The sequence below is a fragment of the Raphanus sativus genome, chromosome 9 (genome assembly GCF_000801105.2).
Source record: "Raphanus sativus cultivar WK10039 chromosome 9, ASM80110v3, whole genome shotgun sequence".
NCBI lineage: Eukaryota > Viridiplantae > Streptophyta > Magnoliopsida > Brassicales > Brassicaceae > Raphanus > Raphanus sativus.
The window spans coordinates 31,282,203-31,305,686 of NC_079519.1; the positions used below are offsets into that span (position 1 = coordinate 31,282,203).

Here is a 23,484-nt window from a genome sequence, read left to right on the forward strand (position 1 = left end):
ATATTAAAATACATTTTCCTAAGATATCTACCGAGCTTTATATCAAAAGATATATGAAATAAACATATGAAGGATACATGAAAGAAATGTTTTATTTTATTATGCCTCTTTTAATGACTGGTACTAACTAGTACTAATGCACAATGAATTGTACTAGTGTGTTAGTATATTATTACCACTCGATTTAAACTCGTAGTATATTGCATATTATTGATTTAAAATATAGGTGTCATTTAAGGAGATTAGTTATAAAATTAATGAAATTTAATGCATATCAGATCAATAATACCAAAATATATAATTTTAAAAATAGTACCTAAGTTTTTATTAGATGATATTTTAGGATTGTGCAGATAAATTTAGAAACACTTAATTGTTTGTATTTTGTAAACAAAAAATCATTAATGAGATTATTACAAATATTTGACAAATAATGATATGGACAGGAGAATACCATTGATCATATAACATTTTTTTTTTAAAAAAATTGCACTGAAAATTAAAAACATCATTTGAAATAAAAATGTCTCTGAAACATCAAGTATTAAAAAGGAAGGATCAGTTTTTGAATCCACCAGAAATTATGGTTGGAAGAATCAAACAGTGTAATTATTCAATTTTCTAAATGTTAAATGTCATCAAATGATAATTTGTGACTCTATGTTGTTACAAATTATAGGTTAACATGTTCTCAAAAAGAAAAAATGTAGGCTAACTTGAAAGATGTGTACGTATGAGTTTGTACAAAACATTATGCAGTAAGTTTCTTACATGAGTATAAAAACATGGCAAGTAAGACTAAAACAAAATCTTAGAAAGTTTTTGTTAGATATATCTACGATTAACTTTTAGTGAAATGCGATAGTGAAATGACGTCGGTTAACATGCTGTCCAACTACTAGGAGATATTTTTGAAATTGTTTATGAGTATTTAGTTCATTCTTTTCAATGCTAAACTTTGTCGTACATGATAAAGTAAATATGTTTAGGATAAGTATCAAGAGGAAGTACCTTTAGACTTTAAAGCTAATGATAAATTAAAAATGTTAATTGTTTATTCGGGCTTCGTTAATTTCGCGATTCCTTGGTTGTCTGTATACTAATTATGGGTTTAATAATCATCAACGTCTCATTAGATCTCTTGGAAATGGTAAAGACTAAACTCAAATATACACTATCAAACAGAAATCATTTCACTCAATTTAAAGAAAACTTCCAATATATCTTTTAGCAAAAAAAAAAAAGAGATAACTTCCAATATCAACCAAGCCGTTGTGGATGTGGAAATTCACACCAAGTAAGACTTCTTCCTTCTCCGAATGCAAGACTTCTTCCTTTTTTTGGATAAACATGTAGATACATTGATGAACACGTTGCGGTAAATTTTCGATTATTAAACTTGTTCAATGTTGATTGCAAGTCTTTTACCTTCAGTGATCCAATATAAGCCATTTAATACTTCAAGCAGTGTTATAGACCCATTAAACAAAGAGAGATCTCTTTGACTGTAAACATTTTCAGCTGATTGTTTACCTTTTATTATACTATTAACATGTCGTGATCAAGCATTGAAGCGTACAAAAGAAAAACAATGCATGTCACAAGACTCACAACTAAGAAGCAGTTAGCGTTACACCAGAAAAAAAAAAGAGCAGCGGTTAGCGTTGAACTTGTAAACTTTCGCTACTCTTTAATGGACTTTTTGTTAACATGTGCGTTTGAATCTGATTGATAGCAACGAAAATATTAGTATAAATCACTTGTAACGATATCATTTATCTTACTTGTTGATGAAATTGATAGTCACTAAATAGTAAAATCGAATATTCAATTGATGTAGGCCATATATCAGTCCACGTATCTTCTGGAAGCTATATATGCATCTATGTACAAAAATGTCGACTCCGCAAACACTGATAAGTGGAATTAGAAAATGTTGGTAATAAACAAAACTTTTATCTAGTCTGGGCGCTAGTACCAGCAATAGCAATCCCATCGACTACCTCCTGTAACTCAACGGAAGACCTACTTACAGCATGCTCGCGAATGACGAACCTACCTCCATTAGGTCTCTCCAAACCTCTGTATCCATGGATCCTCTGGGTCTTGTGGACGAGCAGGAATCAGTTGCTGTTTGAGGACAAATCTTTCTCAGAAACAGAGATGTTGGCTAAAGCAATCAGAGCAGCAAAGGAATGGCAGACTTCTCTCCCACTCCAAAAACAAAGCTCTGTTTCAAAGAAAGATGGTAAAACCTCGAAATGTCTACCACAGGTTCCAGAGACTACAAGCATCTTGTTCTCGGATGCAGCCTGGAACTCCTCTTCTCTTGCAGGTGGCCTTAGTTGGGTTTGCACAGACTCGGCCGGCACACACCTGTTTCAAGGATCAGAGAACAGACGTTATATAGCCTCAGCCCTCGCGGCAGAAGCATTGGCGTTACGAGCAGGCCTCTCGAAGGCTGCCTCTTCTGGAATCAGAGACGTGATCTGTTTATCAGATTCGAAAAGTCTCATTGAAATAATCACAGGTCATAAAACTGTGGTTGCTCTTAGAGGGATACTCCATGACATTGGTGTGTTGAGTGAATCCTTCAACTCTATCTCTTTTAGTTTCATTTCTCGTTCATGTAATGAAACAGCCGATAGGCTGGCAAAACTCTCTCTGTTTCAGCTCTCGAACAATCCCTCTGTGATTGGTAACACTGCTGTATTTTAAGTTTGAATGAATGGAAAGTAAGGTTTGAACAAAAACAAAAAAACAAAACTTTTATCTTATTTTGACGATGCAGTGACTTGTCGATATATTACGATTCTTCCATACTAAAATTAGCAATAAACATGCATTTGACATTTTAAATTTTAAATTTTAAATTTTGATTATCCCAAAGAAACAGCTATTACTCGCAAAGTGGGTGTGGAGAAAAGGTGAGTGGTTAAATTTAAAATTTATAAATCAACAAAGGAAATGTAATCAGATCCCATAAGGATAATACTCTAATGCAAAATCAGGACCTTAAAAGTTCACGTAAACGTCGGTCGATCGGTTCAACAGCATATTGATAACGTGTATTAAGCAGATAGAAGTTTATCATCGATCATGCAATTTTATCACAATATGACATGCCATATATCAAATTTCTATTGTCTACTGAAACCAACCAACTCATGTTCCTAAAATCCTACGACAGAGGTACGTTCGTTATTGTTAATATTTTGTTTTGCTGATTAGTATATTTCATGCAGTATGAAATCAGCTACGGTTGAATATTTGGTGGTGGATTTTGTTATCAAAGATGTGTCGCAAATTGCAATATTATTTTTATGAAATTATTATTTCAATCATGTATATATTAAACGCAAAACTACAAAGTTATAATTAATTTATTTTTTCAGTCACCACAAATTTTAATTTTCCAGTAATAAAAATCTTTTTTTTTATTTATGTTATTCATGTGCACCTAACACTATACATGTAAAAGGAATAAAAAAACAAAGGTATTCAAGAAAAGGGCCAGAAAGTCGGAAAGTCCAAGAAAGATGACCCCAAATTTGGGTTGTAACGCACGACAACTACTCTATAGACAAGAATACACGTGAATACCATTTCCTTCCCTACTTATAAAACCAAAATTACTTTCTTAGACTTTTTTATAATTTGTTTTTGACAAACTTTTTGATAAATATGTTCATGGACATAAATCAATAGTGACCAATAAAAATATAATATTTGGTAAGAAATTTTGTTTATTTGTGTTATCGTTTTACAAATTAATGGATTTGGATCTATCAAGAGAGACAGTGTAATTAAGGCAAACAACATAATTTTGGAGTTTTGTAAGTAAAACACATTATTCTAAATCAGAAACACATTAAACTATTCACCACACGATCTCCGGATTCCTGATCCAACCAACATAGCTTTTTACTAAAATAATTAGCAAAAACAATCAGAGAGAGAAAATGGGGGGGGGGTATAGAGTGAGATAATGCTTATAATGATGATGATGAAGCTGGCAGATTATGAAAAATTTAAGGAGTACTTATTTGTTTTTATATAATTCTCTACAAAGATTTAAAAAGGCAATTGCCTCGAACTTTTCCTTCCTTTTCCGTGTTATGATGAATTCTTGTAGTTTAAGCATAAGATTTAGTCGAATCAAAGCACTACTGTATTTTGGACCATCATGATCCATAAACACTATTATCGATAGTGGTTATAAATATCATTTATGTACGTAGATGGAAGATGAAAACCCTATGTATGCTTGTATTTATTAATAAAAAAATTATTAGACCTAGTGTCTTTTTTTTTTTTTTTGCAAACTAGACCTAGTGTCTTCAAGTCATGCATATGCGCAAGGCCAATATTATAAGACCAAAATCTGTTTTTGTTTTTGAAAAACTAATGTAATGGCGTTGTAGAGTTACATTTTATATAAATCGTGCTTGCATTTTGGAATATTCGATTGACCCGTTCCAATCCTGAAGTTATTAACTACTTATTTTTTGACCCAGTATCATATCATGGATCTCTTTGCCGAGACAGCAATCTCAGAGCTGCCTAACCACTACTGTCAAGCTCATTTTATAAGTTGTTATCTACCTAACTTGGAAAGAAAGGAATACAAAAATCTTCAAAAAACTATTCATTCCTTTTAGATTAAAAATTTTGTTTAAGTGTTGTCTTATTCTAGTTTGAAAAAAAAAATCTTGAATTTTATGTAATGGTAGTCTAATCTGTATAATTAAAAAGAAGAAACAGCATGTGTTAACATTTTTATCCCAAAAATGTGTGACAAAAAATTCAAAATTATTACCAAAAAAAAACTTCATATAAATTGTCGTCAAAATACCACACGCAAGGCACAAAAAGAATCCCTGATCTTGAAAGACATGTGAACCCCAAATTATTAAAAAAAAAAAACAATTCGTACAAAAATAGCAAAGTCTTCATTTTCAATATTCAATTCTATTTGTTTGTTTGGTAAAGTTTCTCCTTGCAGTTGTCAATTTATGCCGACTCAATTCTAGTTAGGTTTTTATTACACGGTAATAATAACACTGAGAGTGAAAGGAGTCTCCTTTTTGTCTCCATTTGTCTCCATTTTCAGTTTTTTATCGAAGGAAAAAATATTCTTCCTTTACTTTTGGCGATTTCCTTCCTCCTCTCTCTCTCTCTATATCTCTCTCCTTACTCTCTGGCTTTATCAAAATCCTTGGAGACAACGGATCCAATCAACGAGACTTGTATGAGCGTTCCTCAGATTTAGATGCATTCTTGATTCATCTTTGTCTTCAGGTAAGCAAAGTTCACTTTTTTCCATCTGGGTTTCTTCTCCTCGACCTTATAGCTTCCGTCATTGTCTTAATTAAGTCAATCCGTGTTAAAAGTCCTTAGCTTTACGCATTCTGCCCACCAACTGTTCGTTGAAACTCCGCAGAGAGAGTGGAATTTGAAGTTTTATAGAGAGATGAAGGATTTTCCTTCTTGCTTCGGTGAAAACGGAGTCCAAGTCGCGGATTCTTCGTCTTCGAACTCCGGGAAGAACGCTCAGAACCTGGTCACTTCTATCTACCAGTGCCGTATCCGAGGAAGGACTTGTTTGATCACCCTGACGTGGGCCAAGACTCTGATGGGTCAGAGTGTGACCGTTGGTGTTGATGATTCTCGTAACCAGAGCCTCTGTAAAGTCGAGATCAAGCCCTGGCTGTTCACCAAACGAAAAGGGTCCAAGAGTTTGGAGGTTTATTCGTGTTGTAGCGTCGATGTTTACTGGGATCTGGCGTCTGCGAAGTTCGGGTCAGGACCCGAAGCTTTGGGAGGATTCTATTTGGGTGTTGTTGTTGACAGGGAGATGGTTCTGCTTCTCGGTGATATGAAGAAGGAAGCTTTCAAGAAGACGAACGCTTCGCCTTCGTCTCTGGGCGCCGTGTTCATCGCCAAGAAAGAGCATGTTTTTGGTAAGAGAGAGTTTATAACGAAGGCTCAGCTCTGTTCAGATGGGGTTAGAGTACATGATGTTGTGATTGAATGTGACACGAGCGTCACTGATCCTTGTCTCGTTGTTCGTGTGGATGGGAAGACGTTGTTGCAGGTGAAGCGGCTTAAGTGGAAGTTTCGTGGGAACGATACGATAGTTGTTAATAGAATGGCTGTGGAAGTTCTGTGGGATGTTCATAGTTGGCTATTTGGGATGCCTTCTTCTACAGCGGGAAACGCAGTGTTTATGTTCAGGACTTGTCAGTCTTCTTCGGATAAGAGCTTGTCTTCTTTCTCACAGGACATCATGGCAGCAACAACAACAACAAACTCCAAGTCTCAAAGTTCTGGTTTTTCGCTAATTCTGTATGCTTGGAAGAACGAGTAGAATGCGTTTAAAAGCGTTTGTTGATTCCTTGTCGACATTTGTTATTTATAGCGTGATGATTAATGAATTGATTCATAATTGGTTTCTGCAAATATAACATTCCTTGCGAAATGCTGGAACCTTATCAGTCTTGATGAAATGCCATCTCTGTATACATGAGCTACTTATGTCTCCTAGAACTAGAAACTGTTAAGTTCTCCAGGTAGACAGAGCAAATACAAGAATGTATCCATTTCAAAATATGTTATATGTAGAAAAAACTATGTTTTTATTATGTAAAATATAAAATTCGACAATTGTTTTAAGAAAATGTGAAAGCTTTTAAATTTAGATAGGGGAAAATAATTAGAAAAAAGGAAAAAAAAAATATAAATAACCACTACACATAGCTAGATATAGAGATAAAATGACAATTAGTTCAATATATATTGTATAGGTTATACTCTAACCATATATAATTGTAATGGATATCTTGCTTAGTAATAATTTTTTTTTTGTGTTATAACTTATAACTAGATTTTGACCCGCGCTTTGAAAGCGCGAAACAATTTTTTTTTTGATAATTTGTTAACCCGTCTCTTTGTTCACTTATATATTTAGACAAAATCATTTTCGTATCGGTTTAGTTCCATTTTTCGGTTTTATTCTAGTTTGGTTTTGTTTTCAATTTCTCGGTTCAAGAATCATAAATAAGAATCATTTGGTTATTTATGAATTTGGTTTTGTTATTTTGGTTTTGTTCGGATAAAAATGTTAGGAAGCTGATAAAATATTGAGGTCAATTCTGGTTAGATTCCGTTTTAAGGATTATTTTTAATAATTTGGGTATGGTTAATAACTTTATAAAGAATTAGTATGCTTATTTTAAATGTTACAAATTTTGATATTGTTAATTAATTGAATGAACTGGAGAAATATATATATTTTTTTAACAATATAAGAGTGGGCATTTGGATACTATTCATGTTCATTTTAGATCTATTCGGGCTTTGAGATTTCATGGTTAAATATTTCAGTCCACTTAGATATTTATAAATTTTAGTTTGGGTTTGGTTCAGATTTTTGTGGATTTGTTTCTGATTTGGATAACCCGTTTATAATAATTTGAAATTTATTATATATTTTAAAATTTCAAAATATAAAAATAATATATTAAATATAAATTTGAATAATATATGTCAAAACAGATAAACTTAACATATAAATTAGTTTGTTTTGAATATTTGGACAAAAAACAATAAATATTTAAATTATATAGTATTTGAGTATTATTTATCTACATGAAATACATAATCTATAATAATGTGTGCTCAGTATCATAAATATATTTGTAATGTCACGTGCATAAGATTTTTTTTATAGTTTCTTGTTCAATATTTTATTGGCATACTTAATGAATTTGCTAGAATAAAAATATTTAAAATCCCGTTGGAACTAAGAAGAATTTAAGAAGAGTTATTAAATTTTGAGATTCTATTGTTATTGGTTTATGAATTTTTAAAATCTGAATAGAATTCATTGTTATTGGGGTGATGATTTTTAAATTCCACTCAAAATCTTTGGTTATTGGAAAAGTTTAGTTTTTATTGATTTTAACATTCTATTGAAATCTATTGTTATTGGGATGTAAATTTTCTTTGTTTTTACTCATAAGACTCAATTTTGAGAATATCAACGGGAAAACGGCCAATTCCATCGTGAACATGATCTCTCCATTGTTTTCATACACGAACTATCGGATCAAGCCGAAAACACCGTGAACTAATTCTTTTTTTGAATTTCAACCATAAACTTTTGCAATCTGGTTAATTACTACATAACCATACATGATTTCGGTTTACCTAGCTTCGGGTGCTGACATGGCACACACGAACCTATAACAGATTTGGTCGGTTTAGTGACGAACCAAATTTAAAAAAAAAAAATCTTTTTGACAAAACTACGTAGTTTTGTTGCCTTGACTTAATACATACAATTTGAGGAAAATAATTATTAGGGTTAACGTGATTTGCAGAAACAAAACGAAGAAGAAGAAGAAGGAAGGAAAGAGAGGCGACATGGGAGATGAGCCAGAGAGGGATGAAACAGAGAGGTATGAGGCAGATTCAGAGGCAGAGAGATATGAGGCCGAGAGGAATGAGCAACAATTTGATGAAGAAGCAAGAGTAGAAAGGAATGTGGCTGATTTTGTTGATGAAGATTTTGATGAGTATGCTACACCTGTATGTTCAGACGATGATGAAGATGGTGTTGAGAAAGAAGGGTACTTGAGGTACATAAAAGGCAGTGGTAATCTGAAATTAAGACAAGCTTTTGACAGTTTGGAGGCTTTCAAAAAAGCTATGGTTGACTATGTGCTAAAGCATAGGTGGAATATTAAGTATGTGCGTTGGGAGAAAGACAAATCAGAATTGAAATGTGCTAGTGAAGCTGAAGAAGGAGAGGAACAATGTATGTGGAAGATTTACTGCTCTTATGAACAACCGTTGCAGAAGTGGCTAGTTAAAGTGTTAACGAAGGAGCACACTTGCATGAGGAGTGGACGTTCAAGACTGCTTACACAAGAGGTTATTGCTGGGTTGTTCGTTGATGACATAAGGGAAAATCCTAAATTAATGCCGAAAGAGATTCTAGAAGATATTCAGAAGCGTTGGGAGTTAACTGCAACCATAGTTCAGTGCAGGAACGCAAAGAAAAGGGCATTAGAAATTATCAAAGAGGAGCAAGACTTACAGTTCTCACGGCTTAGAGATTACAGAGTTGAGTTATTAGAGTCGAATAAGGACTCATCAGTGCATCTAGAGACAGTCCAAGGTGACGATGGTAGTGATGTATTTTACAGATTCTATGTCTGTTTTGCTGCATTGAAGAAGACATGGACCTCCCACTGTAGACCTATCTTTGGTCTTGATGGATGCTTTCTTAAATGCACAACAAAAGGTCAACTGTTAGCAGCAGTCGGGAGAGACGCCAACAACCAGATGTTCCCCATTGCTTGGGCTGTTGTTGATGTTGAAAATGAACCCAACTGGAGATGGTTTATTGAGAAGCTGCAAATCGACTTAAACCTGCAAGATGGTAATGGATTTACTGTGATTTCTGACAGACAAAAGGGGTTGTTAAATGCTGTAGAAGATTTATTACCACGGGTCGAGCATAGGATGTGTGCAAGACACATCTACGCAAACCTAAAGAAGGTATATCCTAACAGAGCTGACATGAAAGGATTGTTTTGGAAGGTCGCAAAGAGTTACAATACAGCTCAATACAACAAAAGGGTGGATGAAGTTAAGGCATACGACATGGATGTCTATAACTCAATGATGATGAAGAATCCCAAAAACTGCAGCCTTGCTTTCTTCTCACCAACATCTTCATGTGATGATGTAAGTAACAACATATCTGAATCCTTTAACCATGCCATAGACCCTGCAAGATATATGCCATTTGTGGAGATGTTAGAGACGATACGCCGAAGAGCTATGCTTCGGATAGAGGCAAGAAAGGTTATATCAATGAAACACAGAGGAAAGTTTAGTATTAAAGCAGTGGAGAGAGTGGAACTAGAGCAGACAAAGATCAGGCCGTGTCAGGTATATCCTTGTGGTCATGAAAGCTTTGAAGTGAAGGAGAAAAACTCATCATACAAAGTAAAGATGTTGGAGCGTAGTTGTACGTGTAGAAAATGGGAAATTTCTGGGTTGCCTTGTCGTCATGCACTGAAAGTTATTGTAGAGAAGAAGCGAAAGAAAGAGGATTACATTGGTGATTGCTATCTCACTTCAAAGTGGAGAATGCAATACCAAACACCAATTGAGGCTGTTCATGGTGTGAATTTTTGGAACAAGAGTGACGAGGCTGTGATTGTGCCTCCAACAACAGAAGATACAGATTCAGTGTTAGGAAGAAAGAAGATTCCTAAGAGGATAAAAGGGAAGAACGAGTCACCGAGCAAGAAGAAAACAAAGGTTACACAAGAGTCTCCAACAAAAATTTCTAGAGCAAGAAGAACCATCCATTGTGGAAGATGTGGAGCAGCTGGACACAACACACGAGGCTGTATTGGCATTGGTGTTGAGATTCAACGTCCACCCAAGAAGAACAAGACAAGCTCCCAACCAATGCTTAGCCAAGTGATCAACTAAAATATTTTTTCTGTCTTTTTCTAGTTTTTATTGTGTGTTGATATGCTATGGTTATGTTTGATGTGTTTTGAAACTAATTTGTGTTATCTCCAAGACTTTTGTTTGGTAATGGTACTTTTTTTTATGCGAAAGCCACTGTTTTTGGTGTTTAAAATAGAGCATCGACAGCATAAAGAAGAGCTCCCTGCTGTTTCTTTTTTATCTGTTTTTTCAGAAGAGACTCTGTTTTTGCTCATTTTTTTTTCTCTGTTTTTACAAAAACCTTTTCTTTGTTTCTCTCGAACTGAGGGATCACCCCCTCCTTTTCTTTTCTTGTCCATTTGGTCATATTAATCAATGGAATTATTTCAATGAATAAAAAAAATAGAGGCAAACACGTTTCAAACATGACAAGTTCATCTTCTTACTACATAATACATGTCTTATTACACAGAATGCAGATTTATAACCAAGCTACATAAAGAACTTATACAAAATACCAAACACTACAACACACACAACCATGTTCTTCAAGCTCCTAAGTTCCATCTTCAGTGTCCTTTTCGAATCCTCTTCCTCTCGGCCTCATACCTCTCTGCCTCATACCTCTCTGTTTCATCCCTCTTTGTCTCCTCTCTCTCATTCTCAGCTCTTAACGACTCATCTCCTTCTGTCTCTGGCTCATCTCCCATGTCACCTCTCTTTTCTTCCTTCTTCTTCTTCTTCGTTTTATTCCTGCAAATCACGATGAGCCCTAATAATTATTTTCCCCAAATATGTGTTAAGTCAAGGCAACAAAACTACATCGTTTTGTCAAAAAGATTTTTTTTTTTTTAATTTGGTTCGTCATTAAACCGACCAAATCTGTTATAGGTTCGTGTATGCCATGTCAGCACCCGAAGCTAGGTAAACCGAAATCAGATACGGTTATGTAGTAATTAACCAAATTGAAAAAGTTTATGGTTGAAATTCAAAAAAAGAATTAGTTCATGGTGTTTTCGGCTTGATCCGATAATTCGTGTATGAAAACAATGGAGAGATCAAGTTCATGATGGAATTGGCCGTTTTCCCGAATATCAACTATACCCATAAGATTTTTGAAATCTATGCAATAAAATACACTCACATACAAAAACACACAAAATAGAATAATGAAATAATACAAAGAAATTTTAACATAATACAAATCACAACTTAATATATATATTATAAAAATGTAATAAAAGTTAAAAACTTTTTAAAATATTTTTCGAATTTCAAAAAAATAAAGAAATTGAAAAATGAAAAAAAATTATATAAAAAGTTCAAATTTAAAAACATATATTTCGAAACTATACCTTTACAGTTTCAACATATAATAATTATTATGTTGTTTTATCATTTTTGAATATATAATTAAATCTATAAATATTAAAATCTGAAAATAAAAAATTTGAAAATAGTTTGAAAATTATTTTCAAATTGCAAAAAGATTTTTTAAATGAGAAAAAAATCTAACTTTTATAATAATTTCGAATTTAAAACATATAATTCAATTTTTTAAAAAATTATTAATTTTATTATTTCTTTATTACACTTTGTATATATAATATATATATATATATATATATAAGCCAAGTACATCTCTTTAATGAAAACTCTTTTGGTAAGCCAAATTGATGAAAATCTATATCAATCTAAGGAAGTTATGATCAAATTTTATAAGTCAATGTATATACAATTTTCACAATCCACATAATTTTAAAATCTATCAATTTTTAAAATTCACAAACTCTATGCAAATTTATCTCCCAATAACCCCCCCCCCCCTAATATAGATATATATGGCCGACATTTATGGGTATAATTAATCCTAAAATGACTAAAGAAATCTTGATGGAATCGTAAATATCTTTTCTAACAATACAAATATATTATTTCTTTTTCAAAATGATTAAAATAATTATTAATTAATAGATAATGGTAGTCTTATATAATTATATGCAAAGTTCAAGGGGATTTAAAAAAAAGCCGCTGTTTTAATTGTATTGATAAGTTAGGTCATATTTCCTTTATAATAAGTTAATAGCATATGAGGTGGATATTAATTAGTGTTTTTATTTTAATAAGATAAGATAAATTTTAATTATTCAGTTCAAATTTCCCCCCTGGCACATGGCATAAACGTCACGCTGTTTAGACGAATGATTAATAAACGTCACGTAGTTTATCTGAAACGTGGCACTTGTCTTTACCGTCCGATCAAATAACTAACCCAAGTCCAGATCTTCATCCTCACACTCTCTTCCTCCCTTATCTAACTTGACGCCAGTAAGAGCCAATAGAAGAAGAACAGATAACTCTCTGAGTGGGAAACTCAAACTCTTCAGACTCAATGGCGTCTTTGGCTCAGCAATTCACCGGGCTGAGATGCTCTCCGCTCTCCTCCTCTCCCAGGCTATCGAGGAGAGCAGCCAAGAACTTCCCGCAGAACAAATCCTCCACCTCCGTTTCTCCGACGATCGTCGCGGCGGTCGCGATGTCCAGCGGCCAGACGAGAGAGAGGCTGGAGCTTAAGAAGATGTTCGAAGACGCTTACGAGCGTTGCAGAACTGCTCCCATGGAAGGCGTCGCTTTCACCGTCGACGATTTCGCAGCCGCCATCGAACAATACGACTTCAATTCCGAAATCGGCACTAGGGTTTGTTCTCTACCTTTACAATTATCTTTGTGGGGTTTGAGAAAAAGTTTCGAACTTTAAGCTGTAAATCATTGCTTGAGTTATAGCTATTAGACAAAACTAGTTCAGTTATGTTCTGCTTTACGATGTTCGTGGGTTTTGGAGAAATGTTTCGAACGCTTTAATCATTGCTTGAGTTCGAGCTGTTGTTGTATTAGACCAAACTAGTTCAGTTATGTTTCTGCTTTACCTTTGTGGGGTTTGAAAAAAGTTTCCAACTTTGTAATCGTTGCTGGAGTTCGAGCTGTTACTGTAAAGACCACAAACTAGTTCAGTTATGTTCTCCTTTACAATATCTTTGTGGGTTTTGAGAAAAGTTTCGAACTTTACGCTGTAATCATTGCTTGATTTCGAGCTATTGATGTATAGACCAAACTAGTTCAGTTAATTAGTTATGTTCTCCTTTACAATATCTCTGTGGGGTTTTAGACCAAACTAGTTCAGTTATGTTTCTACCTTTACAATATCTCTGTGGGGTTTTAGAAAAGTTTCGAACTTTGAGGTGTAATCGTTGCTTTAAGCTTGAGAAAAACTAAGATGATAAAACGACAGCGTTTGGTTCTGTAGAGCTGTGTTATCATTTCGTGGTTATGACATTGTTCAGGTGAAAGGAACGGTGTTCAAGACCGATGCAAACGGTGCATTAGTCGACATCTCTGCAAAATCGTCGGCTTACTTGTCGGTTGAGCAGGCTTGCATTCACAGAATCAAGCATGTGGAGGAAGCTGGTATAGTTCCTGGTATGGTGGAGGAGTTTGTCATCATTGGTGAGAACGAGAGTGATGACAGTTTGCTATTGAGCTTGAGGATGATCCAGTACGAACTCGCTTGGGAACGGTGTAGGCAGCTTCAGGCTGAGGATGTTGTCGTTAAAGCTAAGGTATGGTTTGGAACTTCTTTGCTTCTCCTTTGGTCTCTTTGGCTAATAATGTGGATTGTATGCGTAGGTTATTGGGGCTAACAAAGGTGGTTTAGTGGCTATGGTGGAGGGTCTTCGTGGATTTGTGCCATTTTCGCAGATATCATCGGTAAGTACTTGTCTCAGAGCTTTTATGTCATAAATGTCATAACACAACTTGATTAGCAGTGTGTTTCTTCTACATCTGTTTTGTTAGAAAGCACCAGCTGAAGAGCTACTTGAGAAAGAGATACCTCTCAAGTTTGTGGAGGTTGATGAGGAACAGACAAAGCTTGTCCTCAGTAACCGTAAAGCTGTAGCAGATAGCCAGGCTCAGCTTGGAATTGGATCTGTGGTCCTCGGAGTTGTTCAGAGCTTGAAACCTTATGGTGCATTCATTGACATTGGTGGAATCAATGGGCTTCTCCATGTCAGTCAGATCAGTCATGACCGTGTCTCGGATATCGCTACTGTTCTTCAGCCCGGTGACACTCTTAAGGTCTCTCTCTACTACTGATAGTCTTAAAACTCTATTTGATTCGGATGTTACCTAACTTATGATGTTTAACAGGTTATGATACTGAGCCATGACCGTGATAGAGGAAGAGTAAGTCTCTCCACAAAGAAGCTGGAGCCAACACCTGGTGATATGATTCGCAACCCAAAACTTGTTTTCGAGAAGGTAAACACTATTATTTACCACTGAAACACTCTCTCACCTTTCCCTTTATGGTCAGTCTCTCAATCCTGGCTTCTACTTTTATGTTTGTCTCAAGGCTGAGGAGATGGCTCAGACGTTCAGACAGAGAATCGCCCAAGCAGAAGCTATGGCCCGTGCAGACATGCTTCGCTTCCAACCTGAGGTATGACTCTCCAACAAACTTTTGCAAGAATTATGTTGTTGGGGTTTGGTTTGCTAAATTGGATTGTGATCAATAACCGGAGATAACCAGAGAAACTTCGGTTTTGCTGGATGATAAGATGATAATAAGTTAATGTTGTTGGTGTATGTTTTGAGCAGAGTGGACTGACGCTGAGTTCTGAAGGGATACTAGGACCACTCGGATCCGACTTGCCAGATGATGGAGTTGATCTCACCGTCGGTGACATTCCTCCTGCCGTTGATCTTTAGATTCAAAACCTTTTCTTTTCTTGCGTTTACTTTTCATAGACAACACATCCTCGAGCTTAATGTAAAATGTAACAACTCATGTGTATGTTTCATTTGATTGCAATGTCCAAAAGTTCATCAAGAAAGCTTAACTCGAGCCGAACTGACCAAAAGTATCCCACCCTGGCCTCATTTGATGTTATACATGGTTAGAAATAGAAGCATGTGCTTGTGTTGCATTGAAAGCCTATTTTATTATGTTCATAGCCTAAAGAAGAGAGGATCTTCATGGTTCAACATACATACACATGAAACCGAATCAATCAAGCGAACCGGGAAACTCAGTTTAGAATTTTCAGACATCATCGAGTCTTCTCTTGGACTGAAGAGCTAAACGAGCGTCTCTCTCTTTCTCAAACTGTCTGTAGTCAGCTCTCTCCAAGAAAGAAACTTTGTCAAGATACTTATCCGAGCTCTTCTTGTACTTATCCAGCTCATCTTCAACACCTTTGTTCTCCTCCTTGTACTCTCCCCAGTCTTTCTTCGTCTTGTCCAAAACGCTCAGCTTCTGTTTCTTTTTAATCTGCTCAAGAACCGCATCAACCCCTGAAGTGGCCGCAGAGGATGAGGAGGAGGAGGCTTCCTTTGAACCCGCTTCCACTAACCTCTTCACTTCGATTTCTTGACCAGCAAAGTCTTTGACCTCCGTTATCTGCAATTCACACATACACAACCCATCCTCTTAGCTCAACACAGCTGAGAGATCTTAGATTCTAACGTTATCGAGGCAAAGAATATTTATATTAAAGTAAAGACAGAGACTTTGATCACACACAACCCATCCTCTTAGCTCAATACAGCTCAGAGATCTTAGATTCTAACGGTTAGTACCGAGGCAAAGCACATTCTTATTAACTTAAAGGACAGATACTTTAATCATAACCAATCCACCCTCTTAGTTCAAAACAGCTGAGAGTTTTTAGATTCTAAGGCAAAACACAGTCATATTAACGTAAAGAGAGAGACTTTAATCACACACACAATTCGTCCTCTTAGCTCAAAACAACTGAGAGATCTTAGATTATAACGTTACCAAGGCAAAGAACAGTCATATTAACTTAAAAGACAGAGACTTCAATCACCACACAATCCGTCGTCCTCTTAGTTCATAACAGCTGAGAGATCTTAGATTCTAACTTACAATAGTCAAACACACACACACAAAAGTTAAAGCCTTTCTCACTGACCTCAACTTTGCCACGGCTAGAAGCAGCAGCAGCGGTTGCGGCTGCGTTTCTAACAGCAGCTAGAGCGGCTGAAGCAATGCGCTTAGCCTCCTCCTCGCTACTAACCGAAACGCTATCTTCGTTTTGTACAGCTTTGTGATCTTTCTTCTTCTTCGCATCATCAACAATACCAAGATAACTTTTCCAGTTCTGTGAATATCGAAAAAGGATCAAACTTTTGAAAATCTCAGACGATAAGAAAGAGTGCAGGAGAGAAGAAGAAGAAGAATCTCACGCTATTAGGTGATTTTTTAGCGGTGGGAGGCGAAGAGGTTGAGGTCTTTGAGACGAAATTGAATCGCTTTTTTGGTACTCCTTCGTTCATTTGCTTCCAGATCTCTGAAACTTTCTTGGAAACGCTGCTCGAGCCAGTTTTCTCAGGCGAGTTTCTCTCTGATTGCTCAGGGGACGCCATGCTTAGATTCGTTTATAGGGAAACGAGCTGATTCGTCTGGGGGTTTCTGATAGAAGTGGAGAACAGACGAAACAGAGAGGAGAAAGCAGAGGAGAAGGAAGTAGAGAGAGAGAGAGAGAGAGAGAGAGAGAGAGAGAATGGGCTTTTAAAATGAAGAGGAGAAATAAAAGTGAACAAGCCCAACAAGGCCCATATTCAAATTGCACCTCAAAAACAGTAATCAAGGAGCAGCTTCTCCTATGCTCCAAAAACTTGGTAGCTTTGCCTATGCCTAGACGCTAGACCCATGGGTGTTGTTGATTATCTTGTACCAGGTTTATTATTATTTCAAAAGATTTTCTTAAGACAATGTTTAGTTAAGTTATTTAACATAACCACCAGATCAAAATACTCTTATGATCTATTCAATTCCAATCAAAGCTTTTTAATTATCCAGACATGTAAACAGCAGAGCCAATCCTTCAAACGAAGGCCGTAAAACAACAAACAGTAGTCTGTCATTACAAGATAAGGTGAACCAAAAACGAGATCATATTCTCTGGTAAATGCAATTCAGTGCCTTCTATGTTTTGTTTTCTTGGAGTCACTTCCCTTTCTCTTCCACCTCTTATCCTGATTAGATCTGTTCTTCTCTTCAATCTCCCTCACTTTACGCTTCCTGCGAATAATACAACACAAAAAATCACTTAACAAACTCATCTCTTTGCAGCAACCTCTCTCAACACCCACCCCTATCATAGTTCTTGACACAGACATAGCATTCTTGCAATCCATAGGTATGATACAAAGTAGCATACCTGTACTGAGAAACTTTGGGGTCTGAAACCAAGTCTTCAGCAAGGCTTGTTTTTCTATCCTTCTTTGACAGTCGATCATAGAACTCTTGCGCTGGTTCAATTACTGTACCAACCTGTTTTTTCTCAACACAAAGAAAACACAACAAGAGTTGGTGTTAAGACAAAAAAAAAGAAGAAGTTTTTGGTCTTGATAAAGTTTTGCAGCAGCTCAGAGACACTTGCCTGGAAATACTTTTCAGCTAGTTTTGACTGGGACGCAACTCTCTTGTAGTGTTTCTTAGGATCCATTACATCCCTCAACTGCCAAAAGAGAGACTAAAATTAAAGAACTGTGAAACCAAAACCAAGACAACAACAACAGCGAAGAACACATTACCTTAAGCAACTGAAGGTCTCTTTTCAACTCAGGAGTCATTGTTGGTGCAGGCATATCAAACCTATCCACAAATAGCAGGTACAAATATGAACCTCTCAGCCAAATGATTTCGTATAAAACAAATAAAAGGGTTTAGCAAAGTTTCTTACCAGTTTGATCCAGTGGTGTCTTTGATTTGCTTTCTAATCATCTTGTTGACTTTCTTTGGATCAGTAGGTGGAAGACAAAGACCATCAACGAGCTCTGACTTAGACGTCCAAAGAGAGCTGCTTTCGTGTCTCTCAGCTACTTTACTTGAACTGGAACCAGTTTTGGAGTCTAAAGCTAAGGAAGGAAGCTTTGGTTCCCATTTAAGACCGATCAATGGTTTAACCTCCGACATTATTATCTAAACTGCAGTTGTGGTCTGAACACTAGAAAGCAAAAAAACAGAACACGAAACTTGTTTAGAATCGATCTAAAGGACAAGCATATACCTTTACACACGATTTAACGATTTGTACATATAATCAAAGGAATAAAAGTTAAAAAAAAAAAAACAAAACAGAGAGTTCAGAGTAATCATAGGAGTATGAGAGAGGAACACGTACAAAAGCAGGTACACCGGAGATGTAGTCGGTCGGAGAAGGCTACTTCAGAGAGAATCGCTCAAGAAACCACAAAGCTTCTGATACCGGAAAAACCTTTCCGCCGCCTAATTAAGAGGGAAAAATAGGGTTCCTCAAAACTACGTAAGCCCATTAACGACGTCGTCGTGTAGTACTGATTTTTTTAATTGTTGGGCCAATTAATGGGCTTAGATCATTTTTTGTTTTGTTTTGTTTTATAATATTTTTGGTTTGGGCTGTGTATTTTAAAGATGTGTATTCTCTCCATCCTGTATTAGTGGAAAAATTTCTTAGAATTATTGTTTTTTGGGTCAACAAAGGAATTATTTTGACTTTTAATATTTTGAGAAACGCTTTTTTTTTTATTGACCAATATATAAGCATTAAAAGTCTATGTTAAGAAATTCAATAGAGTATTCAATAATCATTGTTGATGGCCTTATTTTACCATCTTCTGCAATTTTAGTTAAAATATTGATTTTAAAATTATTATCATTGACATCTTTTCTTTTTTATAAAAAAAAATTAGTCTAATTGAGCAGAGCTTTCATAACAAGAATAATTCAGTGCTTAAGAAAAAACAGAATCAAAGTTAATTGTAGTTGACGTAGTGTTCGCTTTTGACCAATCACAATAAATACAATAAATTCAAGACAAAAAAACAAAAAAATCAACGATTAAGTGGGGCCCGCCAAGATATGTACGACATGGATACAATAAGGTTTGTACTCCACCGAGATATCATCCGTTGATAGATACACGAGTGTAATCCAACGGTCAAAAGAAAACTAAAAAGAGACTGGGGACACAACAAAGAAAGACATAAAAGCAGGAAAAGCCAAAGTACTTCTATTCCTCATGTTTTAGAGAGACACAGAGTTTTTTTCGAGAAGACAGCAAAAAGGCATTCTTCTTCAGTCAGTCAATCATTCATTACAACTCATCATCAGGAGGGCCCCTTGTGTTCTCCCGATTCCATTTTGATTTTCGTGCTCACTTCGAGGTAAGATTCTCCTCAAAAGGGTTTGTTATTTTTGAGTTACTACTTGATTTCAATTTTCAAAGTTCACAGCTTTAATTAAACACACTCGTTCACTTTTCATGTTAACTTTGTTGTGATCGATCTAATAAGGGAAGACAATATGATGTTTTTTTTTTTTTGTAATTAAGAGAATATGATGTTGTGGATTGATTTTTCATGTTAATCTTAGTTATGATTCAAGGAAGAGACAGTCTTATGTTAAACCCATCTAGCTTTACATCATCCTCTAGGATTGTTCCAGTTTTGATTTAATTGAATTTTGATACTGAGTGTCTTCTGAAAATGATTCTCTTAGATTATGTTCTTTGAGTTTACAATATTGATGGGGTTGTTATGCTCTCATGTTGGCTCCTTCTTATACGTCTCTCTAGCTCATCAAAAAGCCTTTTACCTCTTTGTGAAAGTGGGCGTAAATCTCATTCCTTTAGCACTGATTCCATATCTTATGTCTTTTCACTATCTTTGATGTAGATGCCTCATCATCTCCATGATCATTTCCTTTAGGTTCATAGGTTTCTGGATTAAAAGAAAAAAAGCACATTTGTCCTCTCGTTTCTTTATTTCTTTTCATGAAGATTCTCAGTTTCTAAGGGTAGAACAAGGAGAGAAGTTGATCTAAAGCAAAATAAATAGTTGAGAATATTCTTGAGAGATTTTTTTTTTTTTTTTGACTGAGGGAAAAAGACAGAATCCGAATAATTATGTGAAAAAAAAGGAATTTGATTCAATGGTTCATGTCCTCATTAAATAAATTTTTCATATATTTAACTTGCTGAATTTGAGTCTCTTCTCTCCTTGTCATTTAGCATCATACATTGCAAAGCTACTTTTCACCCTTCTGAAACTTAAGGCTACTGTGTGGTGTTGTGCAAAACTGCTATTTTCTCAATGGCTATGGCTAATGACTTTGGATATTCAACTGCTATGTCTTCATCTTTTTCAGCTCTACATGCCACTGTAGAAGACAGATACCACAAGTTTCCCAACTCTTTCTGGGGTTCATCAGGGGAGGAACTGATGAACAACCATGTGCCCTATCAGGTTGTCAACTCTGGTGGTGTATATCTGTCCGGATTCTGCAACGTTTCTGCCGTCTCAACTCATGGAAGGACTTCCCAAACACAGCCACCTGTATCCACCATGCCAAGTGACAGATCCTCTATGCAACAGCCACCTGTATTCACCATGCCAAGTGACAGATCCTCTATGCAGGATTGCCAACAATCCTCTTCATTGATTAATCATCACCCTCAGGAGTTTTTAGATCCACTTGATGAGCTCTTTGACTTTTCTGACCATGTTTCTGCTCCTAATCCACAAGCAGAGAGTAGTGGTGTAGTAAAGGTGGTTGATCTTCATGAGAAAAGCGAGTGGCAAAACTGGGCAGATCAGTTGATGTCTGTTGACAATGGTTCAGAGCCAAACTGGTCTGAACTTCTTGGAGATCCAAGTCCAAACAATCAAAACTCACAGGCTCAGTTTCATCAGCGTTCACAACAGATACCGACACCATCTCCAGATGTACAAAGGCAAGAGATAATAGCTAACCAGCAGCAGCAGCATCAGGTGGTTTCGTTGGAGGAGCAGCTCAGTGCAAGAAACTCATCAGCTAGTGCTGCCACATCTAAACAGAGGATGCGTTGGACACCAGAGCTTCATGAGGCGTTTGTTGAAGCTGTTAATCAACTTGGTGGTAGTGAACGTGCGTAAGCTTTTCTTCTTCTTCTCAAGGCTATTATTTCTAAACACTGGAACTTATTCTTTTTTTTTTCTTTACTCTACCGTAGGAGCCACGCCTAAGGCTGTTTTGAAGCTCTTGAAGAACCCTGGCTTGACCATATATCATGTTAAAAGCCATTTGCAGGTTTGTTTCTTAACCATATTTTCATTTGTTATTTTTTGGGTTCTCATGCTGTTTCTCTGCTAAGCTTAGCTCCTTTCTCATTTGCTACCCTCTCACAGAAATACAGAACAGCTAGGTATAAACCGGAGACTTCAGAAGCTACAGGTACATTCTTGAGCTATGAACCACATAGTCCTTAGAGAAAGCTATAGTCTTAAAGACTAACATGTTACAAAGGGGTGTGTGTATCTTTGTATAACTGTGTTTCTTTCTTTCTTTCTTTCACAGGAGAACCTCAAGAGAAGAAGATCACATCCATTGAAGATATCAAATCTCTTGACATGAAAACGTAACTTTCAGTTTTCTTATTCTGAAAGTTACAGGGTTAACATACTTGTATGTTGAATGTTTTCACTCTTTTCTTTACCAGGAGCGTTGAGATCACACAAGCTCTGAGGTTACAGATGGAAGTTCAGAAACGTCTCCATGAGCAGCTCGAGGTAATCAAAATTATCCTTCTTTCCCTGTTGTCTAACCATAAAGAGAATTAGTAGTCCTATGTATTCATGACTATTGTTCTCATGTTGTTTAATTTATATGCACTCAGATCCAACGGTCCCTGCAGTTACAGATTGAAAAACAAGGCCGATACCTACAGATGATGTTTGAGAAACAACAACAGTTGCAAGAGAACAATGGCTCTTCCTCAGAGCCATCACCAAAGCAATGTAATGGGACATCTGCAGAAGTAGACTTTGGACTCGTGGCACAAGCAGTGAATCAAACTGAATCTGCTTTAGCATCAAGGAAACGGGCCAGAGATGATTAGTACATTAAAAATATGTTTTATGGTTGATTTGTGGAAACCAAGAGATGCAATAACTCCAGTTTTGTTATAAAGAAAAGTTGTTTCTTCCTAGCTCTGTGTTTTGTTCTGTTTAGGAAGCAACGGTTAACATGATTACATATGACTCTCTTGGACATATAAATGTTGTATTTGAAATCTAGCACTATGGAATTTTCTGAACTGATAAGATGCTGTGTAGGATTATGGTTAACTTATCAGCAGCTCTATATTGTTTTTTTGGTTTATCATATGATGTGTATACGATATGCTCAACTAAGCTACCACACCTTGGCCCAAATGTATTTTTTCTTGGTTATAAAGATTGTGATATCGATAGTTCTTGAAGCTTCATTAGATTTATCTGTAGATTAGACATAATAGTTGTGTAACAACACCGTTCGTTGGCATGATTGTCTTTGACCCTTTGTATATATACCAACAAAAATAAAGAACACACGCCTATCTTACATTTGCCATATTAAAATTTTGTTTTATTATTGTTTTTTTGACGTTTGGTGAAGTAATAGTTTACGTACGATTCCTTCGGTGGTTGGAAAAGTAGAAAATGATTTGAATACAAAGTTTCGTGTAAAACAAGAAATTATAATTAACAATCCCGTGTTTTATACTGAACATTATATATATTTTTAAAGAAAGACATGCACATACATTTATTATATTTTAATTTTATTTATTATTATCATGTTTTGACGTTTGGTGGACCAATTACAAATGATTATAGTGTATAGAATAAGGGAGTTAGTATAAAACACGTGTAATTAGTTTACAAAAAAAAATAAAACACGTGTAATATTAAATTCAAGTCAAGTAAAGACAACTTATCATACAACAAATTTTTGTGTTTTATACTAAATTTTAAATTCAAGTCAAGTAAAAAAGACTATAATAAAACAAAATGTTTTTAAAAACCAAACCAAACTTTAATCAGTGTGGTGATATATTTATATATATATGTATATATATTTACTATATAATAGTAGTACTTTAATAACACAACACAACCTCCTACACATAAGACTTTCACATG

At 35.6% G+C, this 23,484-nt stretch overlaps 6 protein-coding genes across 9 annotated transcripts; 4 read left to right on the forward strand and 2 right to left on the reverse strand.

Moving 5' to 3' along the window:
* The first annotated feature begins 5,066 nt into the window (after positions 1-5,066).
* LOC108823794 (uncharacterized) lies at positions 5,067-6,448 on the forward strand. Of its 3 annotated transcripts, none has more exons than XM_018597079.2 (2): positions 5,067-5,301; positions 5,444-6,448. In XM_018597079.2, the coding sequence occupies exon 2, from the start codon at positions 5,474-5,476 to the stop codon at positions 6,368-6,370; it is 897 nt and encodes a 298-aa protein (XP_018452581.1). In that variant the 5' UTR covers positions 5,067-5,301; positions 5,444-5,473; the 3' UTR covers positions 6,371-6,448. The 3 variants fall into 3 exon arrangements, with proteins under 3 accessions (XP_018452581.1, XP_056851506.1, XP_018452580.1); XM_056995526.1 differs by having other exon boundaries at positions 5,069-5,301; positions 5,377-6,448; XM_018597078.2 differs by having other exon boundaries at positions 5,070-5,301; positions 5,394-6,448.
* A 1,979-nt stretch (positions 6,449-8,427) lies between these two features.
* LOC130500227 (uncharacterized) lies at positions 8,428-10,515 on the forward strand. Its single transcript, XM_056994990.1, has one exon. It carries the CDS (start codon positions 8,428-8,430, stop codon positions 10,513-10,515), a length of 2,088 nt encoding a protein of 695 aa, XP_056850970.1.
* Positions 10,516-12,792: 2,277 nt separating this feature from the next.
* Positions 12,793-15,379, forward strand: LOC108828509 (30S ribosomal protein S1, chloroplastic). Its single transcript, XM_018602228.2, has 7 exons — positions 12,793-13,174; positions 13,818-14,093; positions 14,161-14,241; positions 14,329-14,610; positions 14,683-14,793; positions 14,888-14,974; positions 15,133-15,379. Exons 1-7 carry the CDS (start codon positions 12,869-12,871, stop codon positions 15,241-15,243), a joined length of 1,254 nt encoding a protein of 417 aa, XP_018457730.1. The 5' UTR covers positions 12,793-12,868; the 3' UTR covers positions 15,244-15,379.
* Positions 15,380-15,451: 72 nt separating this feature from the next.
* LOC108828510 (uncharacterized) lies at positions 15,452-17,044 on the reverse strand. Its single transcript, XM_018602229.2, has 3 exons — positions 16,744-17,044; positions 16,470-16,658; positions 15,452-15,934 (listed from the first exon to the last, which is right to left on the reverse strand). Exons 1-3 carry the CDS (start codon positions 16,921-16,923, stop codon positions 15,578-15,580), a joined length of 726 nt encoding a protein of 241 aa, XP_018457731.1. The 5' UTR covers positions 16,924-17,044; the 3' UTR covers positions 15,452-15,577.
* Positions 17,045-17,303: 259 nt separating this feature from the next.
* Positions 17,304-18,842, reverse strand: LOC108825682 (rRNA-processing protein fcf2). The gene is made up of 6 exons (XM_018599012.2): positions 18,687-18,842; positions 18,246-18,509; positions 18,097-18,157; positions 17,943-18,020; positions 17,721-17,833; positions 17,304-17,581 (listed from the first exon to the last, which is right to left on the reverse strand). The coding sequence occupies exons 2-6, from the start codon at positions 18,476-18,478 to the stop codon at positions 17,476-17,478; spliced, it is 591 nt and encodes a 196-aa protein (XP_018454514.1). The 5' UTR covers positions 18,479-18,509; positions 18,687-18,842; the 3' UTR covers positions 17,304-17,475.
* A 712-nt stretch (positions 18,843-19,554) lies between these two features.
* LOC108824019 (protein PHR1-LIKE 1) lies at positions 19,555-22,661 on the forward strand. Of its 2 annotated transcripts, XM_018597350.2 has the most exons (7): positions 19,555-19,707; positions 20,690-21,448; positions 21,534-21,610; positions 21,709-21,754; positions 21,878-21,938; positions 22,020-22,089; positions 22,197-22,661. In XM_018597350.2, exons 2-7 carry the CDS (start codon positions 20,764-20,766, stop codon positions 22,416-22,418), a joined length of 1,161 nt encoding a protein of 386 aa, XP_018452852.1. In that variant the 5' UTR covers positions 19,555-19,707; positions 20,690-20,763; the 3' UTR covers positions 22,419-22,661. The 2 variants fall into 2 exon arrangements, with proteins under 2 accessions (XP_018452852.1, XP_018452851.1); XM_018597349.2 differs by lacking the exon at positions 19,555-19,707 and having other exon boundaries at positions 19,727-21,448.
* Positions 22,662-23,484: the final 823 nt, after the last annotated feature.

Bases quoted from the DNA above. Each gene is read 5' to 3' on its own strand.
- LOC130500227 (XM_056994990.1), top strand. From the start codon at position 8,428: ATGGGAGATGAGCCAGAGAGGGATGAAACAGAGAGGTATGAGGCAGAT.
- LOC108825682 (XM_018599012.2), bottom strand. From the start codon at position 18,478: ATGTCGGAGGTTAAACCATTGATCGGTCTTAAATGGGAACCAAAGCTT. The intron at 18,021-18,096 runs GTAATGTGTTCT...CTCTTTTGGCAG, and splicing joins GAGACCTTCAGTTGCTTAAG to TTGAGGGATGTAATGGATCC. The intron at 17,834-17,942 runs GCAAGTGTCTCT...GAGAAAAAACAG, and splicing joins TAGCTGAAAAGTATTTCCAG to GTTGGTACAGTAATTGAACC.
- LOC108828509 (XM_018602228.2), top strand. From the start codon at position 12,869: ATGGCGTCTTTGGCTCAGCAATTCACCGGGCTGAGATGCTCTCCGCTC. The intron at 14,611-14,682 runs GTCTCTCTCTAC...GATGTTTAACAG, and splicing joins AGCCCGGTGACACTCTTAAG to GTTATGATACTGAGCCATGA. The intron at 14,975-15,132 runs GTATGACTCTCC...TGTTTTGAGCAG, and splicing joins TGCTTCGCTTCCAACCTGAG to AGTGGACTGACGCTGAGTTC.
- LOC108828510 (XM_018602229.2), bottom strand. From the start codon at position 16,923: ATGGCGTCCCCTGAGCAATCAGAGAGAAACTCGCCTGAGAAAACTGGC. The intron at 16,659-16,743 runs GTGAGATTCTTC...CGATATTCACAG, and splicing joins CTAAAAAATCACCTAATAGC to AACTGGAAAAGTTATCTTGG. The intron at 15,935-16,469 runs GTCAGTGAGAAA...TGTGAATTGCAG, and splicing joins CTAGCCGTGGCAAAGTTGAG to ATAACGGAGGTCAAAGACTT.
- LOC108824019 (XM_018597349.2), top strand. From the start codon at position 20,635: ATGGCTATGGCTAATGACTTTGGATATTCAACTGCTATGTCTTCATCT. The intron at 21,449-21,533 runs GTGCGTAAGCTT...ACTCTACCGTAG, and splicing joins TCAACTTGGTGGTAGTGAAC to GAGCCACGCCTAAGGCTGTT. The intron at 21,611-21,708 runs GTTTGTTTCTTA...ACCCTCTCACAG, and splicing joins ATGTTAAAAGCCATTTGCAG to AAATACAGAACAGCTAGGTA.
- LOC108823794 (XM_018597079.2), top strand. From the start codon at position 5,474: ATGAAGGATTTTCCTTCTTGCTTCGGTGAAAACGGAGTCCAAGTCGCG.